Source organism: Bombyx mandarina, chromosome 11 (genome assembly GCF_030267445.1).
Source record: "Bombyx mandarina strain Sakado chromosome 11, ASM3026744v2".
NCBI classification, from domain to species: Eukaryota; Metazoa; Arthropoda; class Insecta; order Lepidoptera; family Bombycidae; genus Bombyx; species Bombyx mandarina.
In genome coordinates this window covers 11,803,332-11,820,822 of record NC_143218.1, presented here as the reverse complement: position 1 = coordinate 11,820,822, position 17,491 = coordinate 11,803,332, and the positions used below count along the sequence as shown (strand labels likewise).

General features: G+C 36.1%; 2 protein-coding genes across 2 annotated transcripts; one reads left to right on the top strand and one right to left on the bottom strand.

The window, feature by feature from the left end:
* Nucleotides 1-11,078, bottom strand: Pka-R1 (protein kinase, cAMP-dependent, regulatory subunit type 1). The gene is made up of 7 exons (XM_089731496.1): nucleotides 10,723-11,078; nucleotides 9,498-9,659; nucleotides 4,666-4,866; nucleotides 3,950-4,169; nucleotides 3,169-3,291; nucleotides 2,202-2,370; nucleotides 1-336 (listed from the first exon to the last, which is right to left on the bottom strand). The coding sequence occupies exons 1-7, from the start codon at nucleotides 10,921-10,923 to the stop codon at nucleotides 252-254; spliced, it is 1,161 nt and encodes a 386-aa protein (XP_089587622.1). The 5' UTR covers nucleotides 10,924-11,078; the 3' UTR covers nucleotides 1-251.
* A 1,269-nt stretch (nucleotides 11,079-12,347) lies between these two features.
* Nucleotides 12,348-16,978, top strand: RecQ4 (RecQ4 helicase). The gene has a single exon (XM_028173978.2). The coding sequence runs from the start codon at nucleotides 12,960-12,962 to the stop codon at nucleotides 16,851-16,853; it is 3,894 nt and encodes a 1,297-aa protein (XP_028029779.2). The 5' UTR covers nucleotides 12,348-12,959; the 3' UTR covers nucleotides 16,854-16,978.
* Nucleotides 16,979-17,491: the final 513 nt, after the last annotated feature.

The following is a 17,491-nucleotide window of genomic DNA, read 5'->3' as shown; positions in this document are numbered from 1 at the left end:
TTATTATAAGAATTTCTTATTGCAATTTTTTACAAATTCTTATTTCAAGTTATGTTAATTAAATAGACTAATTAATAAAACAAATACATCTTGTATATTGTTAAATCAAACCGTATTTTCATTTTAATAACAGTATTATATTTCAGTTTTAATTTAGTAAATAGGAAGAACAAAACAGAACAAACTTAGGCTTCTGCTCAAATAAATTAAGTTACATATTTGGACATATTACAGAAGTTTCATCGCAACTTTTATACCGAAAGCGATACAAAGCTGTTGTATTGGGCGATGTTTCTCTTGAGAATGTCGGCACAGAGACCAAGAACTCTTTCAAATCTGTAAACAAATGTTTGGTTATTTTTAAATATATTCTAATTATGAGACCAAAATTAATATTTGATTATCATGGAAGGATATGAAATGATTTATTAAGATTTTTATTATTATAGGTAGTTTATACAGGGTGTTCCAGAAGGTAAAGATACCTAAAACGTGCCTGCTCGGCTTAATGTATTGTTGATTTAATACCAGTAATTAAAGTTAAGAGATAGTAAATTTAGAGTTCATTTATTTTTTCTTTTATTTTTCATATTTTTCATTTTATTTTTTCTTTCTAAAAATACTTCTTGTTTCCGATTTGTTTGTTTTGGCAACAACTAGTTTAACAAACAATTATATAGTGACAATATCGTAAAAATCCGCACCGGGTAGTATTTTTACTGTTTCATCATATGAGTGTCTTTCCGTCGATGCCCAGTTATTATTACACCCTGTATAATAATATCGACGCTTGAAAGGCAAACATGACTAAGCGACAATAACTACTTTGTACATAAATGATAGGCAATAACCATATTCGATGCGCAAAAAATATATATATATCTAGGTCTATTAAAATCATTTCAATCCTACAGCTTCTAGCTAGATTCTACTACAGCTAGATTCGTTAAAATAAATTTTGTTTTCAGGTATTTCAACTTTAAATTAGTTAGTTAAGTTCACGCATTGTCGCTTAGTCACGTTTACCTTGCAAGCGTCGAGATATTTACACAATACTGAAATGCTCCGGGGTTTCACCCGTCTCATTTGTAATTCAGAAAGAACTAAAAAAGTTTCCATTTTCTGGAATAAAGAGATACTTGTATCACTCTCTGGTTGAATCACTGAAAACACTGTCATATTTACTGTAGCAAATATACCCGTCGCTAATAAATAGTCACTTATATATAAAAAGATAAGATCATAGCATCCAGATTATAAACTCTATGCGAAGTTTCACCCAAATCCGTACAATTATTTCTGCGTCAGCAGAGATAGGTTGCGTGCGGGCCCACGAAATATGGCGCGATAAAAATTACCCTTAACACGTTGACAGCCATGTAGGTCACCGGTGCCCTATGCGGCGCCACTGAAGTAATTATATCGATTTCTGTTACTAAGGCGCCTGAATTGCCTAACTTTGCATTCTTTTGTTTGTTAATTTATATTTTAGTCTTTTAAGTCTCTTACAAATAGATTCATTCTCAGTATCTTCGGATTCGTCATTCCCAGAGTCTACTAGATATTCCGGCGCCTTAGTGAGAAGATTGAAGAGAGAAATCGACATAATTACTTCAGTGCGCCACGTAGGACACCGGTAACCTACATGGCAGTCAACGTGTTAAATTTCGAAATTAATATTGTTTTTAGTTTATAAGGATTACATACATTATCTCTATTTAAGCCTCCAGAATAGTTTGATACATCTAATACATAAGTGAAGTTACCCATTGATGTGAGCTTACATTTTGTAGTTGAGGAAGTAATTCCTTTTACGCACATACATTTCTAAGATTAAACTAGTACCGGTAACTGTAATTATGATAGCAATGACATGGTTTTATCAGAAGCCGTACTAAATGTCATTATGGTGGCAAACCACAAGCACCGGTCACCGGTCACCGTCCTCGTCCAACCCGTCGCTTGCGACGAAGGGCTCGACGAGCGAATTAACCTATAGACACAGACCACTGAGTTTCTCGCCGGATCTTCTCAGTGGGTCGCGTTTTCGATCCGGTGGTAGATTCTGCGAAGCACTGCTCTTGCTAGGGTCAGTGTTAGCATCACTTCGGTTTGAGCCCCGTGAGCTCACCTACTAGTTAAGGTTACGCTGAAATAGCCTCTAAAGGCTATCAGCTTAGGTAGGAAAAAGAAAAGTTAACCTGGCACGGTCGAGCTTGACGCATTTGAGCGGGCCGTGAGCGCGCACGGTGGCGGCTCGCGGCCGGTCCAGCAGCAACGCGATCTCGCCGAAGTAGTCTGAAGGGCCTAGCCGCCCCACTTCCACTGCCTCGCCTCCCGCGCCTCTTTGTTGCAGTACCACCGCCGTGCCTGACACGGAACATATAAATGAATAAGCAATTTCGAAAAGAGCACATCTCTGAAAATGTAAAATGTTCAGGAAATGAAAAAAAGCTGATTAAAGCAGTATAAATTTTAAAATATTAACTTTTGAGATATATTTTAGTGTTAATTAGCAATTGATAATTAATGGAATTATTTTATAATAAAATGGGTATAGGTAAGCCTCAAAACTACATGTATATGAAAAAACGTATTTGACAAAATATGCGTCATGTGCCCTTTTCGAAATTGCATATTCAAATAAACTAACACCTTACTGGTTAGTTAATATCTATACTTATATATAAATCTACAGTGGTTTTTACGGATGTTCCGTTATAACTACTGAACCGTGCATCCGATTGACTTGAAACTTGGTATCCATGTATAAAATACCAATAATGTAATAAATCCATTAACTAGACAAATTAAATAGTTAAGGATATGACTTTGTAGATACCTATTAGGAAAAAATCATAAGCATAGATTAAGCAACATGCTTAGTTTATATAATAATACTTTATATAAATTCTAATGTGTTTGAGTGATTTGTTTAAACGACGATTTTTGTGATTTTAATGTTTACAGAAATAAGGAAAGATTTCCTTTGCTAATCCATTTTCTTTTTCTTTAGTTGCTAATGATAACAGTTTTATTATAGATACAATTTTTTTTAATATGTCTAAAACAAAAGCTAAAATAATATTAAATGATTCTAAATCTTGATACTAGAAAACAAGATTTAGTGCACGTTCGTTATCAAATCAAATACATTAATAAACAGACCTTCAACTATGATGTAGAAATCGTTTCCGGGTTCACCCTGACGAACAATGGTTTCGCTGTCGTTAAAGGATACAGGCTCTAATGCATCAGCTACCGTGAGTCGTTCCCACTTTTCTAAGCTCTCTGAAAGATTCAATAACGCTTATGAAATATAAATAAACCTGCTAAATAGGCCTGCTTCCACAGCAGAGATGTGAGCTCATCCTCCTGGGATGGGACAGAGGTTATAAGTACTATACAACTGAGATTTCTGTTTCAGGGTGGGTGGCGGCATTCACGTTGCAGTTTCTATGGGTTCCGGTAGCCGCTTAACACCAAGCGGGCCGTGAGCTCGTTCACCCGTCTTTGCAATAAAGGAATAGCTTATTTTGTCTAGGAAACTTTTAAAGTTTCTGCATAATATTTAAAACTTTAAAAAGAAAACAATTTGAACAAGAAACGCTGCTGGATCTGCAATTGTTTACGCATCAACTCCTCCTTCGTAGAGTCGGTAAAGACGAAAGAAAGAGTAAAGAGGCGAAGGAGGGGGCGGCTAATCGGCGGAACAGTGTAACTCCGCGGCGCGTAAAATATACAACCACCCTCACTTCTCAACGGGCTTCAACAGCTACAAGACTTGCAATATGTACAATATTACTTTCACATTAAAAACCTAAAATAATTTAATAGTATTTCGTAATTTAACGGCAGAAGTCACAAACCACCTAAAAAATCACAAAGGAGATACAGTCTGAAATTCACAATCAAGAACAACTATAATTATAAACAAGAACTATCATACCTAATATAGAGACTCTTGAAAGGAACTCGTCGTACATTCTTCGTTTCCTAATAGTAGAGCCCATGAGAATTCGACGGTAGGAGTCACGATCCAGTCCCCACAACTTAAGGGAGGTGCGAGCGCGAACCGTGGCGGCTCGCGGTGTACCATAAATTAAAGCTAATTCTCCAAAACTACCCCCTTCACCAATCGTAGTCACCGGTTCGCCGTTCACGAGAACCTGCATATTGTTTTATTATTTTAAATAGATAGTACATAAAAAGACTTTTAAAAAAATACCTTTTTAGAAAATTACATTTTGTATTTCTTCAGTAGAAAACTCTAAAAACAATATCGGTAGCTTTGCTGACATGCTAAATTGGTGATAGTATAATTTTACAATTAAAGTTCGGCCTCGTGTCTTAAGATAAGTGGCAGCAAACATGTCGTGATTTCTATGGACTTTGGTGACCACTTAATATCAGATGTACTGCCTACATTAATTTGAGCAAAAACAAGTGATAACAGCATTTTACGCGCAGATTTAGTACAAGCAACTGCTGTGGCGCAACATTTATCTTGGCGCTACTGCTTACAAGTGCCCGATCTTTAACTTTTTAACAGTTTAAGATTCATCCATAAAAATGAATGATAAGTAATACGAATAGATACGTGAATGCTGGCAATCCGAAATCCGTTATTAATACAGTTCCAATAGTTCATTAACTACTACTTGCCTCAACCTCTCCTGAGTCAATAATATAAAAGTTGTCGCCTTCATCCCCTTGTCGAATAACAGTTTCACCAGGAAGACATTGGACAGGAAACATAGCATCAAACATATCAGCCCTCTCAGATTCATCCAAATGTGTAAACAATACATTTGATGCAATAGCGCGTGATAAGGCACCCATTGTTTTGTAATCTTTTGGCACCACCTACAACAATTGTAATTGACCATTAAAACAGGTGTACGACTAATTATTAATATAATTAACTATTATTAATTATCTTAAAACCGTTACATTAATTTCATCTATACTAATATATAAATCTACAGTGGTTTTTACGGATGTTCCATTACAACTACTGAACCATGCATCCGATTGACTTGAAACTTGGTATCCATGTAGAAAATACATGTACTTAATGGATAGGCTAATATTAATCTGAGTGTTGGACTCCCTAATAATAATGACAATAAATAATAATGTTAATTTTAAATGCCCAGCGAAGCGGGCGAGTACGGCTAGTAAGCTCATATAATTAAAATAATGCATCTATTCCATTGATATTTTATATTATGAAGATTCATTTTGATGAGCGAAGTTCCTTAATGCAACGATAGTAATAAAAATCTAATTACTAATAAAAATTAACACTTCAGCTAAAAACGTGAAGCTTCTAGCTTTTGAAATTAAAAACGAACAATTGTGCCCTTTCAACACAATTACATCAAGACAAAATATGTCTGATGGATTTTTTCCTATGAAATTTTTATTGAAGTGAAAGCAATATCACTTACTTTTGTGCAATTTTGGAGAATTACACATGTTCGCTAATTTTATTATTAAATCTATCTTAACTAACTAGTCGATAACTTCATAAAGTATACGTAAGTAGAAGTCATTGATTTGACAACGACATTCAGTAACTTTTCTTCGTTCAGTTTAAAGTAATTAATAGTGTTATTAATTTTCCCATCACGTCCAATTAACAGACATCACAATCGCATTCCATAGCGGTCGAATATCAGAAGATTTAGCTTATCCAGATTTTAAGCTGCGCGGTGTACATCAGAGATACAATTTTTTTTTTATTGCTTAGATGTGTGGATGAGCTCACAGCCCACCTGGTGTTAAGTGGTTACTGGAGCCCATAGACATCTACAACGTAAATGCGCCACACACCATGAGATATAAGTTCTAAGGTCTTAGTATAATTACAACGGCTGCCCTACCCTTCAGACCGAAACGCATTACTGCTTCACGGCAGAAATAGGCAGGGCGGTGGTACCTACCCGTGAGGACTCACAAGAGGTCCTACCACCAGTAATTACGCAAATTATAATTTTACGGATTTGATTTTTATTACACGATGTGATTCCTTCACCGTGGAAGTAAATCGTGAACATTTGTTAAGTACGTATTTCATTAGAAAAATTGGTACCCGCCTACGGGATTCGAACACTGGTGCATCGCTAGATACGAATGCACCGGACGTGTTATCCTTTAGGCCACGACGACTTTTTAAAACGCTTTTGGTTTGAGAATGGAGATCCTATTAATACCGTCGACACCTATGTGCTTGCGCACTAGGCAGTCGTCGCTCAGGCGCTCATCAATAACAAACCGATTATACTCATAGATAATACGCTTATAACATTTCTAGAGAATATAAAAGGGGATGATTTCTCAAATGTTGAAGTTTGATCTTGTTGAAATGGTGCGTTTATAAGGAATCAGTGGAAATATCTACAAGACAGGTTTGAAAATGTTCGGAGAAACATCTCCCAACGAATAGATCCTAATGTTCATTAAGTAGAAGTCAAGTAAAATAAGTGTTAACATATAAGGTTGGGGAAAAATTTTCTTCGCGTTTTTTAAGAAAATTCACAACATTTTTTTATTATATTGTTTATTTACATTTAATTAAAGTACGTAGGTGCCATTTTGTTCGATAACTGTTTGTATTGCCATCTTGTAGGTAGGGACATGATCCCATTGCTATAGAAATTTTGGGGCTTCTGATCAAAATACCGCGACAATTGGTTTTGGCAGTCCTCTCGTGATATTAACCTGACACTGCCTAAAGAATTCTGAAGAGACCGAAACAGGTGGAAATCTGAAGGTGCAAGGTCAGGACTATACGGCGGACGCATTAACACCTCCCAGCCAAACTCTCTTAGCTCTCTTAATTTTTACTGAGTGGCTAAAGATGTGTGAGGTCTGGCATTATCATGATGAAAAACCACACCCCTTCTGTTGATTAATTCCGGCCGCTTTCTCTCAACTTCTTGCTTTAATCTCATCAGTTGTTCGCAGTAGAGTTCAGAATCGATGGTCCTGCCTGGTGGTAACAGAATGACAGACAGCTCATAATGAATAATGCCCTTCCAATCCCACCATACACACAGCATCACGTTGTTGCGAGTTAACCCGAGTTTCGCCACAGCCTGTGAAGCCTGACTGGCCTTTGACCACGACCTTTTTCGCACGTTCTTGTCGTGCGTGATCCACTTTTCATCACCAGTTATCAGCTTCTTCAAAAATGGTACGGTTTCATTACTTCGTAATAAAGAATCACAAATGAGTACACGGTTCATTAGGTTTCTTTCAGTGAGCTCGTGAGGTACCCAAATATCGAGCTTTTTTGTGTACCCAGTTTTTTTTAAATGCGCCAAAACTGTTTTGTGGTCAATTCCCAGTTCTTCAGCTACGTCGTAACTACTGATATGCTGATCTAGCTACACTTTTTCAAATATGGCATCCATTTTATCCGTAATAGGGCGACCAGAGTGACGTGACCAAAATTTCCGGATTGAAAACGCTTAAACCAAATTTGTGCTACTCTCACAGACACTGGCACTAGGTCCATAAGCATCGCAATTTTTTTTCGCGGCTTGCGTTGCATTTTTACCTTTTTTTATTGAATTTTTGCTAAATATTTTTTTTTCTATTGCCCTTGCAGGCAGACGAGCATACGGTCCACCTGATGGTGAGTGGTTACCGTCGCTCATGGACTTCAGCAATGCCAGGGGCAGAGCCAAGCCGCTGCCTACCCCTTAATACTCTCCACAAGCCTCTTTTCAAGAAGGACATGTCATAGCGCTCAGGAAACACCGTGGAGGGGAGCTCATCCCATAGCCGGATGGTACGTGGCAAAAAAGACCTCTGGAAACGCACTGTCGATGAACGCAGCGGTTCCAGATGATATGGATGAACTCTGCTCCGATGGCGGGAGGTGCGATGATAAAAAGGAAATGAGGGGTTCATCTCAAACATTCCTCAGAGCACTCCCCGTGGAACATACGGTACGAAATACAGAAGGAACCGAAGCCCCCCGCAGACCCAAAGGTTCCAAACGATCCGCGAGAATGGGATTATCGACGATTCGAACGGCCCTCCTCTGTATGGAGTCAAATGGAAGAAGCTGGTATTTCGGAGCCCCGGCCCAGAGATGGGAGCAGTACTCCACGCGAGGCCGGACTTGTGCTTTATAAAGCAAAAGTTTTTGTCCAGGCGTGAAATACCGCTTCGCTCTGTTGACGACTCCCAGCATTTTGGACGCCAACTTGGCTTTGCCTTCCAAATGACTCCGAAATTGGACATCACTCGAAATGTCGACCCCAAGTATCCCGATACTCGCGGAAGGTTGCAGGGATACTCCTTGGAATTGCGGCGCCATGACAAAGGGGTCCTTCTTCGCAGTGAACGCGCAAACTTGTGTCTTCAACGGGTCACTCGGGGACTCGCCCCAGAGAGTTCTCCACTTCAGACACAAGTTTATATAATATTTTGCCAAATAATCAAATATTCATTGAATTTTTGCCAAATAATATGCATAAAAGTAAGTTTGTAAATCTTTCTTTCTCTCCTTTTATTAAGTATCATAGAATTCTGTGATATAAATATACTATTTTCAAAAATTTCCTTTAATTGTTCTCTAACACCTAATCTCTTGTTTATAATTCTAGTTGAGAACAGTCGTCGTGGCCTAAAGGATAAGACGTCCGGTGCATTCGTATCTTGCGATGCAATGGTGTTCGAATCCCGCAGGCAAGTACCAATTTTTCTAATGAAATACGTACTTAACAAATGTTCACGATTGACTAGCACGGTGAAGGAATAACAACGTGTAATAAAAATAAAAAACGCAAAATAATTTACGTAATTACTGGTGGACGTCTTATGAGTCCGCACGGGTATGTACCACCACCCCGCCTATTTCTGCCGTGAAGCAGTAATGCATTTCGGTTTGAAGAGTGGGGCAGCTGTTGTAACTATACTGAGACCTTAGAACATATCTTAAGGTGGGTGGCGCATTTACGTTGTAGATGTCTATGGGCTCCAGTAACCACTTAACACCAGGTGGGCTGTGAGCTCGTCCACCCATCAAAGCAATAAAAAAAAACATAGCATTCGAAATTTTAATCATATGTATAAGGTGTGACAGGTGATGTAATTTGTCCTTCTTCCAGAAACATGTGTACGTTCAAACTGCATTTGTAGTTAAAACGTATATCAGTATGTATGTACATAAGCAAATATTTAGGAACCTTAGGGACCACCACCTTTCCTTTTTCTTTTGTTAAGCAGTAATGCGTTTCACGCGTGATAGTAGCCCCTCTTTACCTACTGTTAGAATTCCAAAGAAGACGGACAATAAGTTAACTGGTCAAAAATGTAGGCACAAATAACAGACTCTCTCTCTTTGTCTGTTTGCTCTTTTAAGAATGTTCATAATATGATGGCTCGCAACTGGGTGTGAAAGAATTAAAATGATTAAATAACTTGTCAACAAGGTATACCATGAAAAACATAAAATTTATATAATTAAATTATTTTACCTTTTTAACATAACTAGTAGCATCTTCTTCGGTTACGGGCTCTGCACTTATACCCCCGCGTCTCCTTGGTAGTTGTCCCCCTGGTACAGGTAGGGGTGAGAGTTCACCATCTGCTTCACCCTCAGAAGCAGCAGCTGCAGCTGCTGCAGCTTTGACCTGTTCCTGTATCAAGGTGACATAAATTAAATATTTTGTATCACCATCATCATAGTCTGCCACAATTAATGGTCCTTCATCTTCCACATCCAATCTCTTTCCTCATATTGTTGCAAATTAATCCGCAAGGTATGTGGTCTCCAGTCCAGAACATGTCTGCTCCTTTGCCATCAGTTCTGCGACACATATGTCTGACTCATTGCCACTTCAGTTTGTTAATCTTTAGGGTTATGTCAGTTACTTTGGTTCTTTGACACATTTTCTTATTTCTGATTTGTTCCATCAAAGAAATTCCAGGCATACCCCTAGCCTAGCATGCTGAGTGACTTTGAACTTAAGGATCAGACCTATGGTCACAGTCCATATTCCAGAGCTTTTTGTCATGACTAGTAGTATGCAAGGGTTGAACACTTTTGTCAACAAAAACACAATGCTTAATACTGTGGGTTTGTTGACTTAAAGATTTGGAGGAGTTTTCCCATATGCAACCCAGCACAAAGGTATATGCTATTTGTCTTCCTTCTCAAAGTTGGCCCTAGCTGAATAATTTAATCTTGTTTTCATACTTAACTTTGAATAAATTGAAACATCAAAATCTTAATAAAAACACAATATGTTATATATTCTAACATAATTAAGACATCTATCTCATAATTATTTGATCATGGACTAAATTCAGTTCTCAATTAGAAGTGAGTCTTTATAAAGACCTTTGTTATTAAGGGATCTCGGTGTTTCCACCACTCATAACATGCGAGAACCCTAGCTTCGTATGTAGGTTTTATTTATTTATATCTATAAGCTGAAGCCCACTTTGGAATCATAACAAAATAATATATAAATGTATAATATGTAAATGTAGTAGAAACTTCTTTATATGTCTAAAAATAATCTTTTAATATTCTATCTTGGTCTTTTCTGTGTAGTTTTCTAATTTTATTTCTTTTACTTTTTATTATAAATATAAAAAATTGTAAAATAATCATCCCCATTGACTCATACATTCAATTATTATCAATTAAATCATAAATCAGTAGTACCTTAGGAAAATAAAAAGGGAAACACTTACTCGTTCTAATTTCTGGAAATGTTGACGTAAAAACGATACAGGATTTTCAGGCTTGTTTACACATAACTGAACGATGCAATCTTTCAGCAACAATTGAATGTTATGAGTTTGAATATAGTCTTCACATTCATGTAAACATTGTTCTTCTTCCATTTCTATTTTAAAGTTTTTGTTACAACCAATTGGTAACCTTATAAGCATAAATTTAACAAAGCAACAAGTTACTACCGTTAGTATTTTATACCTAAGAAACTTAAATTCACGATGGACATATTAAGTTTGTTTAATTCCATTTATTTCCTAATTATTTTTCCAGGTTCGAACATGACAGGTACTAGAGATATAAAGTTTTTTTTTTTGTGGAGTTTATGGCCTGGTATCTAGACCTTTAGGCCAGAGATATAAAGATTACTTATGAACATCACAGATTAGTATAATATATTTTTTTTTTAATGACAATCTGCCGATACTTTCAGCAATTTCTGCCAGCGTCGTGTTATGGCTACACATGGAACATTGTCGAGCTATTTAAACACACTTTATATTATGTGAAGTATCCAATTTTGGCAATAATAATGGTGCCTGGGACTAACACAAAATTAATGTTACTATAAACTTACATATTATAATTAGTATAATAGCCCTGTTTTCCAATTACAGCACAAGAGCGCATTATGCGGCATAATGCTCAACGATAATATAAATTCAATAAATTCAATATCTAATTGTGTAAAAATAAAGATGACAATACTTATTAGAATTTTATTGTATTTTAGGTGTAATGGTTCTTATGTGTGAAAACTCAGGCGATTCACTTACATGCTCTTTGCCAGTATATTTAGCTGAGTCAGTAATTAATAGGAAATCATAAACATCTATTCCAACCATAAAAAAAATATATATCGAAAAACAAAAAATAAACGGGGCTTCGAAAAGTTTACTGGCTCCCGGCTCAGCAATGCCCAAAAGTAGCACCTCTATCGGTACCGTACTGCGGTGCTGACCTTCCGCCGACACCTGCGGCGCGGCGTGAGAATAGTTTTGTTTAAATGTAACTTGTACCTACACGTTTGACGTTTTTTTGTTATTAGAAAGTGGTTAGCATCTGCGAACCGGTCACCGTCCTCGTCGAACCCATCGCTTGCGACGAAGGACTCGACGAGCAAATTAACCCATGGACACAGCCCGCTGAGTTTCTCGCCAGATCTTCTCAGTGGGTCACGTTTTCGATCCGCTGGTAGATTCTGCGAAGCACTGCTCTTGCTAGGGTCAGTGTTAGCAACACTCCGGTTTGAGCCCCGTGAGCTCATCCACACATGTCAAGGTGAAGCTGAAATAGCCTCCCAAGGCTATCAGTATAGGTAGGAAAAAAAAGAATATCTGTGAAACTGCACAAATGTGGGAAAAGGAAACAAAATACAACAAGATTCATTTAAAAAGTTTTTGAAAAGGACTTAATAAATAACCACCATTTTATTGAGAATATTTCATCCCATCTCATCTCATCTCATTTCGTTTCATTTAATTTCATTTCAATTGATTCACTGAATTGATTAGAGTCTCAAGTTAAATCAAGTTAATGTCATTGGTAGTTTTCCAATTACAGCACTAGAGCGCATTATGCGGCATAATGCTCAACGTTGAATGTTCCAACTACAGCAACGCTTCGCACAATCGAGCACTCTCAAAAGTACTGCTCTCGCGTGATACTCGCAATCGTTACCGACTCAGTGACAGAAAATGGACAAGTGTTTTTTCTTTAAGTTGGCATTGATCGAAATTTTGTTAATGTTATCGTTAGTAATGTTATTTAATGTTGAAAAAAATTGTACGGCTTTCGTTTCGTCGTAGTATCTTAGAAATAATCAATGTTAATTAAAACTGTGCTAACTTAGCGCACTCTGCTGATGCATTTGAAAACTCATTCACGTTCCAATTAAGCTTCAGCATAATTCGGCATTGTGCATCACTGAGTCGCATTATGCTCTGTAATTGGAAAACTACCATTGTTTGCTTCATATAATTTTTCAAAAACTGATTAAATTAATGAGATTTGACTCAAAGGTCTTGTTGCTAGGCCATTAAATTTAAAAAAATTAGAAATCCGCGGTAAACTGTCGAACGAGTGTATTTATTAATTGTAATATATTTTGTAATTTCAATGGTTGAAGATTCTTGAAGATTGAAGATGAAAAAAACGTAGTCACCAAGTAGTCAATCAGTGTTGTACCGTAACGATGAACGTAATTGAAAGTATTAAAAAAGATAAAGCTTACCTCAAATGTAAGTTAACTGTAAAGAAGTGGGAAAAATCTTTCATAAGTTTGCATTCCCGGACACCATCAAAATTCGACATAAAAGAAGCTCCACCTAATATAAAGTATGCATATAAAAAGTATTTTCAATTAAAAAGTTCAGCTTTGGAAAATTCATTGACTGTTTGTGAAATAGATGATGAGTTTTCTTCATCCATTGAACCATTCGATGAGAAAGTTGAATACTCAATTCAGGATACTAGTTCGCCGTCGGATGCCAAAATTCCAGAATTACCTAATGGTGCTGAAATAGAAAAATTACTATCAAACGTTCCACTTTCCTTGAACATTGAAACACAACGCAATCAATCTCTGCCTTGCCTTGAAAATTTATCCAAAAAGCTGTTTGTTAACAGAGAATTTACTCTCAGGAATCCTAGAAAAATAGTTTCAGTTAAAAAAAATCAAACTAAACAAGCTGATACCAACTTAAAAAATATCAGTGGCAAAATTGTTGAACATGATTCAATTACACAAGTAAATGAAGATTTTTTGGAAAATGAAGTAAAGAATACTACTATTATCATAAAAAATGATGGTGATAAAAATATTGTTGATGGAACTAAACACATAAAAAAAATCACACACAACTACACAACTAGTGAAAGCATCACCCAAGTTACTAAAACCAATCCTTTAGAGACACACTTGCTGGCTAATCAAAATAACATTCTTCAAAACACCAGGCAACTTGATCAAGCATGGATAGAGCGAGCAGTTGGTCCAAGTTCAGTAACAGGCACCTTCTGTAAAGCAACTACATCTGAAAAGTTTGGCATCAGAAATTTAAACACAGTAACCCAAAGTAATGATAAATATTTAGATTTTGTAGAAAATAGTGATTCTGAAGATGAAAATACACTTGATAAACTAAAGCCAGCCCTTAAGAAAAGAAAAATTGAAGAAATTGAACCTGCTGCCAATGAAGGTGTAATTGTTTTGGACAACTTTGAAACCAAATTAAAATCATCATTCTCTAAAACAAATAATTGTGGAAAAAGAAAAAGATCTGGAGTTTCAAAAAATGATAAAAGTAGAGTAAAAGTGTTATCAAGCAAATGTAATGCCACAAATGATGACCAGCAGCTTCCAGATATAACTGAATTTGTTATGTTTAGCTTAGATAATGACATAGTACCTCGTCACACAGAAGTATCTAACATATTAAAAACTGTTAAACCTCCCAAAACATCAAATGACAACAACTCAGAGGGCTTTGATAATTTGCAGACTAAAATAAAACTAGGGACTCTAAATGATAATTTTGTAAAAGTTAATATTGAAAAAAAAGTTTTTGTCAGAGGGAAGAAAAGTTTTAACTTTTCAAAATATAAAAAACAACAATGGAAAGACAAAAAAGCTTTACATGCTTCCATGGAGTTTCCAGAAGCTGGGAAAATAAAATGTTTTAAATGTGGTAATGCTGGGCATATGGCACGATACTGCACAATACATAAAGCTGAAGGTCTACTACCTTTAGAGAGCTATGATGAAAATGAAATGCTTACATTGGAAGACATGGAAAAATTAGCTTATGGAGAAAATAGTAAAACTAAAACTTTGACTGAGGAACTAAACATAGCTTACACTCCAAGCCAAATTCCTGAAAATTTCATAAAAATGCTAGAAACCAAAGCAGACCCAAATTGTGGAACTGTTAAACCTTTATATCCAAATTACAATGAAGTGAATGATAATGAGCTACAAGAAGATTTATTAAAATTTGGGCACAATCAATTTCGACCAGGTCAAGAAAAGGCTATAAAGAGAATTCTATGTGGCATGTCCACACTTTTGATTTTGTCCACTGGCAGTGGCAAGTCACTATGTTATCAATTACCTGCTTATATGTATAGAAAGAAATACAAATGCATTACATTAGTAATATCGCCACTTGTTTCTCTAATGGAGGACCAGGTTTTGAATATGCCTGAATTTCTAAAGGCTGGCTGTTTGCATACTAATCAACCACCAACACTACGTCAAAAAATTATACAATGTTTAAAGGATGGAGAAATAAGTATTCTTTTGATATCTCCAGAAGCTTTAATATCTAGTGATAATTCTAATGGACTAACTGGTCTCTTTAGATCATTGCCTCAAATAGCATTTGCATGTATAGATGAAGCTCACTGTGTTTCTCAGTGGAGTCATAATTTCCGACCAAGTTATTTAATGATTTGTCGTGTATTGAGAGAAAGACTGAATGTAAAATGTATCCTTGGACTGACAGCAACCGCGACACAAACCACCATAAAAAGCATCATAAAGCATATTAGTATACCTGATGGGACATCAGGAGTGATAACTAATCCAACATTGCCAGATAATCTATATTTAACAGTTTCATTTGAGAAAGATAGAGACAAAGGCTTAATATCATTTATAATGTCAGAAAAGATAACTACATTCAATTCTATTATAGTATATTGCATAAGAAGAGATGAATGTGAAAGAATTGCAGCAGTCTTGAGATCATGTTTGCAAACTTCTGTTAAATATTCTACAGAAAAACTAAATAAAAAAAGGAAAAGAATGTCTTATATCGCTGAAGCGTATCATGCTGGAATGTCTGCAGCACAGAGAAAAAAAATTCAAAAATTTTTTATGGATGGAACATTAAGGATCATTGTTGCAACTGTTGCTTTTGGAATGGGAATTAATAAATCAGACATAAGATGTATTATACATTATAACATGCCAAGTAGCTTTGAATCTTATGTACAAGAAGTAGGAAGAGCAGGCCGTGATGGAAAGCCTGCCTATTGTCATATCTTGATGAGTAATATTAACAATGATCAAGATGAAATACTGAAACACATACATTCAAATTCAATAGATAGGCCAACTTTAAGAAAGTTACTTCAAAAATTGTTCATCCCATGTGAATGTTCTGATAAGAAACAAGAATGTAAGGGCCATGAAGTGAGTATACCTATAGATACTGCAGTTGAAGAATTAGATTTACCATCTGAGAACATTGCAACATTATTATGTTATGTCGAACTTCATCCTCAAAATTACATAAAGGTTTTAAATAATGCATACACTCTATGTAAAATTTCTTCATATGGTGGTCCACAAAAAATATTGGAAGCAGCTAAATCATGTAAACCATTAGCAGTTGCTATTTTGGTAGAAAGTAAAAAAGGATTCAAGTATGCAGATAGCAGTGTTCTAGAATTCAATGTCATAGAAATATCATCTGCAATCGGCTGGGAAAGTGGAATTGTAAAGTACCAGCTAAAGAATTTAGAATGGAAAACAGAATCTGGAATACCAAAAAGATCACATCTGAAAGTAGAATTTAACACTTTGGGCTTTAGAATAAAAGCTCGAGGAGACCTAACCGAATCAGAACTTGATGATGTGTTGGATGACCTCCATAAAACTGTTCTTTTTCAAGAAAAAACTAGACTGTTTCAGTTGGAAGAATGTAATAAATCTTTCAAACACCTTGGCAATATTGGAGTGGAAGACTTAGATGGAGAAAAACACCTAGAAAAATCTAATGAATTAAAGAAAAAAATCTACAGCTACTTTCAGAGAGAAAATGCAATACCAGAAGATATGATATTAGATGTTCGACCTTTGGACACTGACCTTGTCATTTCTGATATAAGAGCTTTGATAGCTTTATATAAAGATTGTAATTTCACTGCAAGAAGTATAGCCAGAATATTTCAAGGAATTTCCTCGCCAAATTATCCAGCAATTGTTTGGGGACGATGTAAATTTTGGCGTTCACATATACATGAAGATTTTAACAGCTTAGTTAAATTAGCTACGCAGCAAATAATTCAAATGAAGATGTAAAATTTTTACACTTGTTTTAAATTAAATGTGACATTGTATGAAAATAAATTCGTAATAGAAAATAATAATTAAATATTACATAATAAGTACAAATAAAAATAATAAATCGATAAATAGTGAATCAACTCGTTGTCGGATGATTTAAGATTATTTATTTTAAAATACAAATAGAATAGTAAGAATAAAACAATTTACTTATAATCACTTAATGTATTTGATATACGTCCCGCTTATGTTCGAAATCATTAGGGGAGCATACTACTATTACACGGACGAACAGTGGGAAGATTATCGGGGTCGCCGGTCTTTTAAAAGTTCAAAATTCAATTGCTTTAAAATAACGGCTATAAAACGGGCGACTTGGCAGATAGGACTTACCGTAACCGCGCCTTCTTGGGGTTAGTCGCGTGTCTGTGTGCTAACGGCAAACGTAGGAGCGCTGTACCAACTCCATACAAATTTAAGCAAACTTTTACCCGATCGAGAAGTAAAAAAACTCGCACTAAGCAAACTGGTCGCAAGTTTGACTGCGGTAACCCCATACCGCGCCCGGAGGGATCGGACGCTTGGGTGAGGGTGCAGGAGATCGTTTAGAGGGTAGGGCCCTAAATACCATCCTTGGGTCCGCGGTCTGCTCC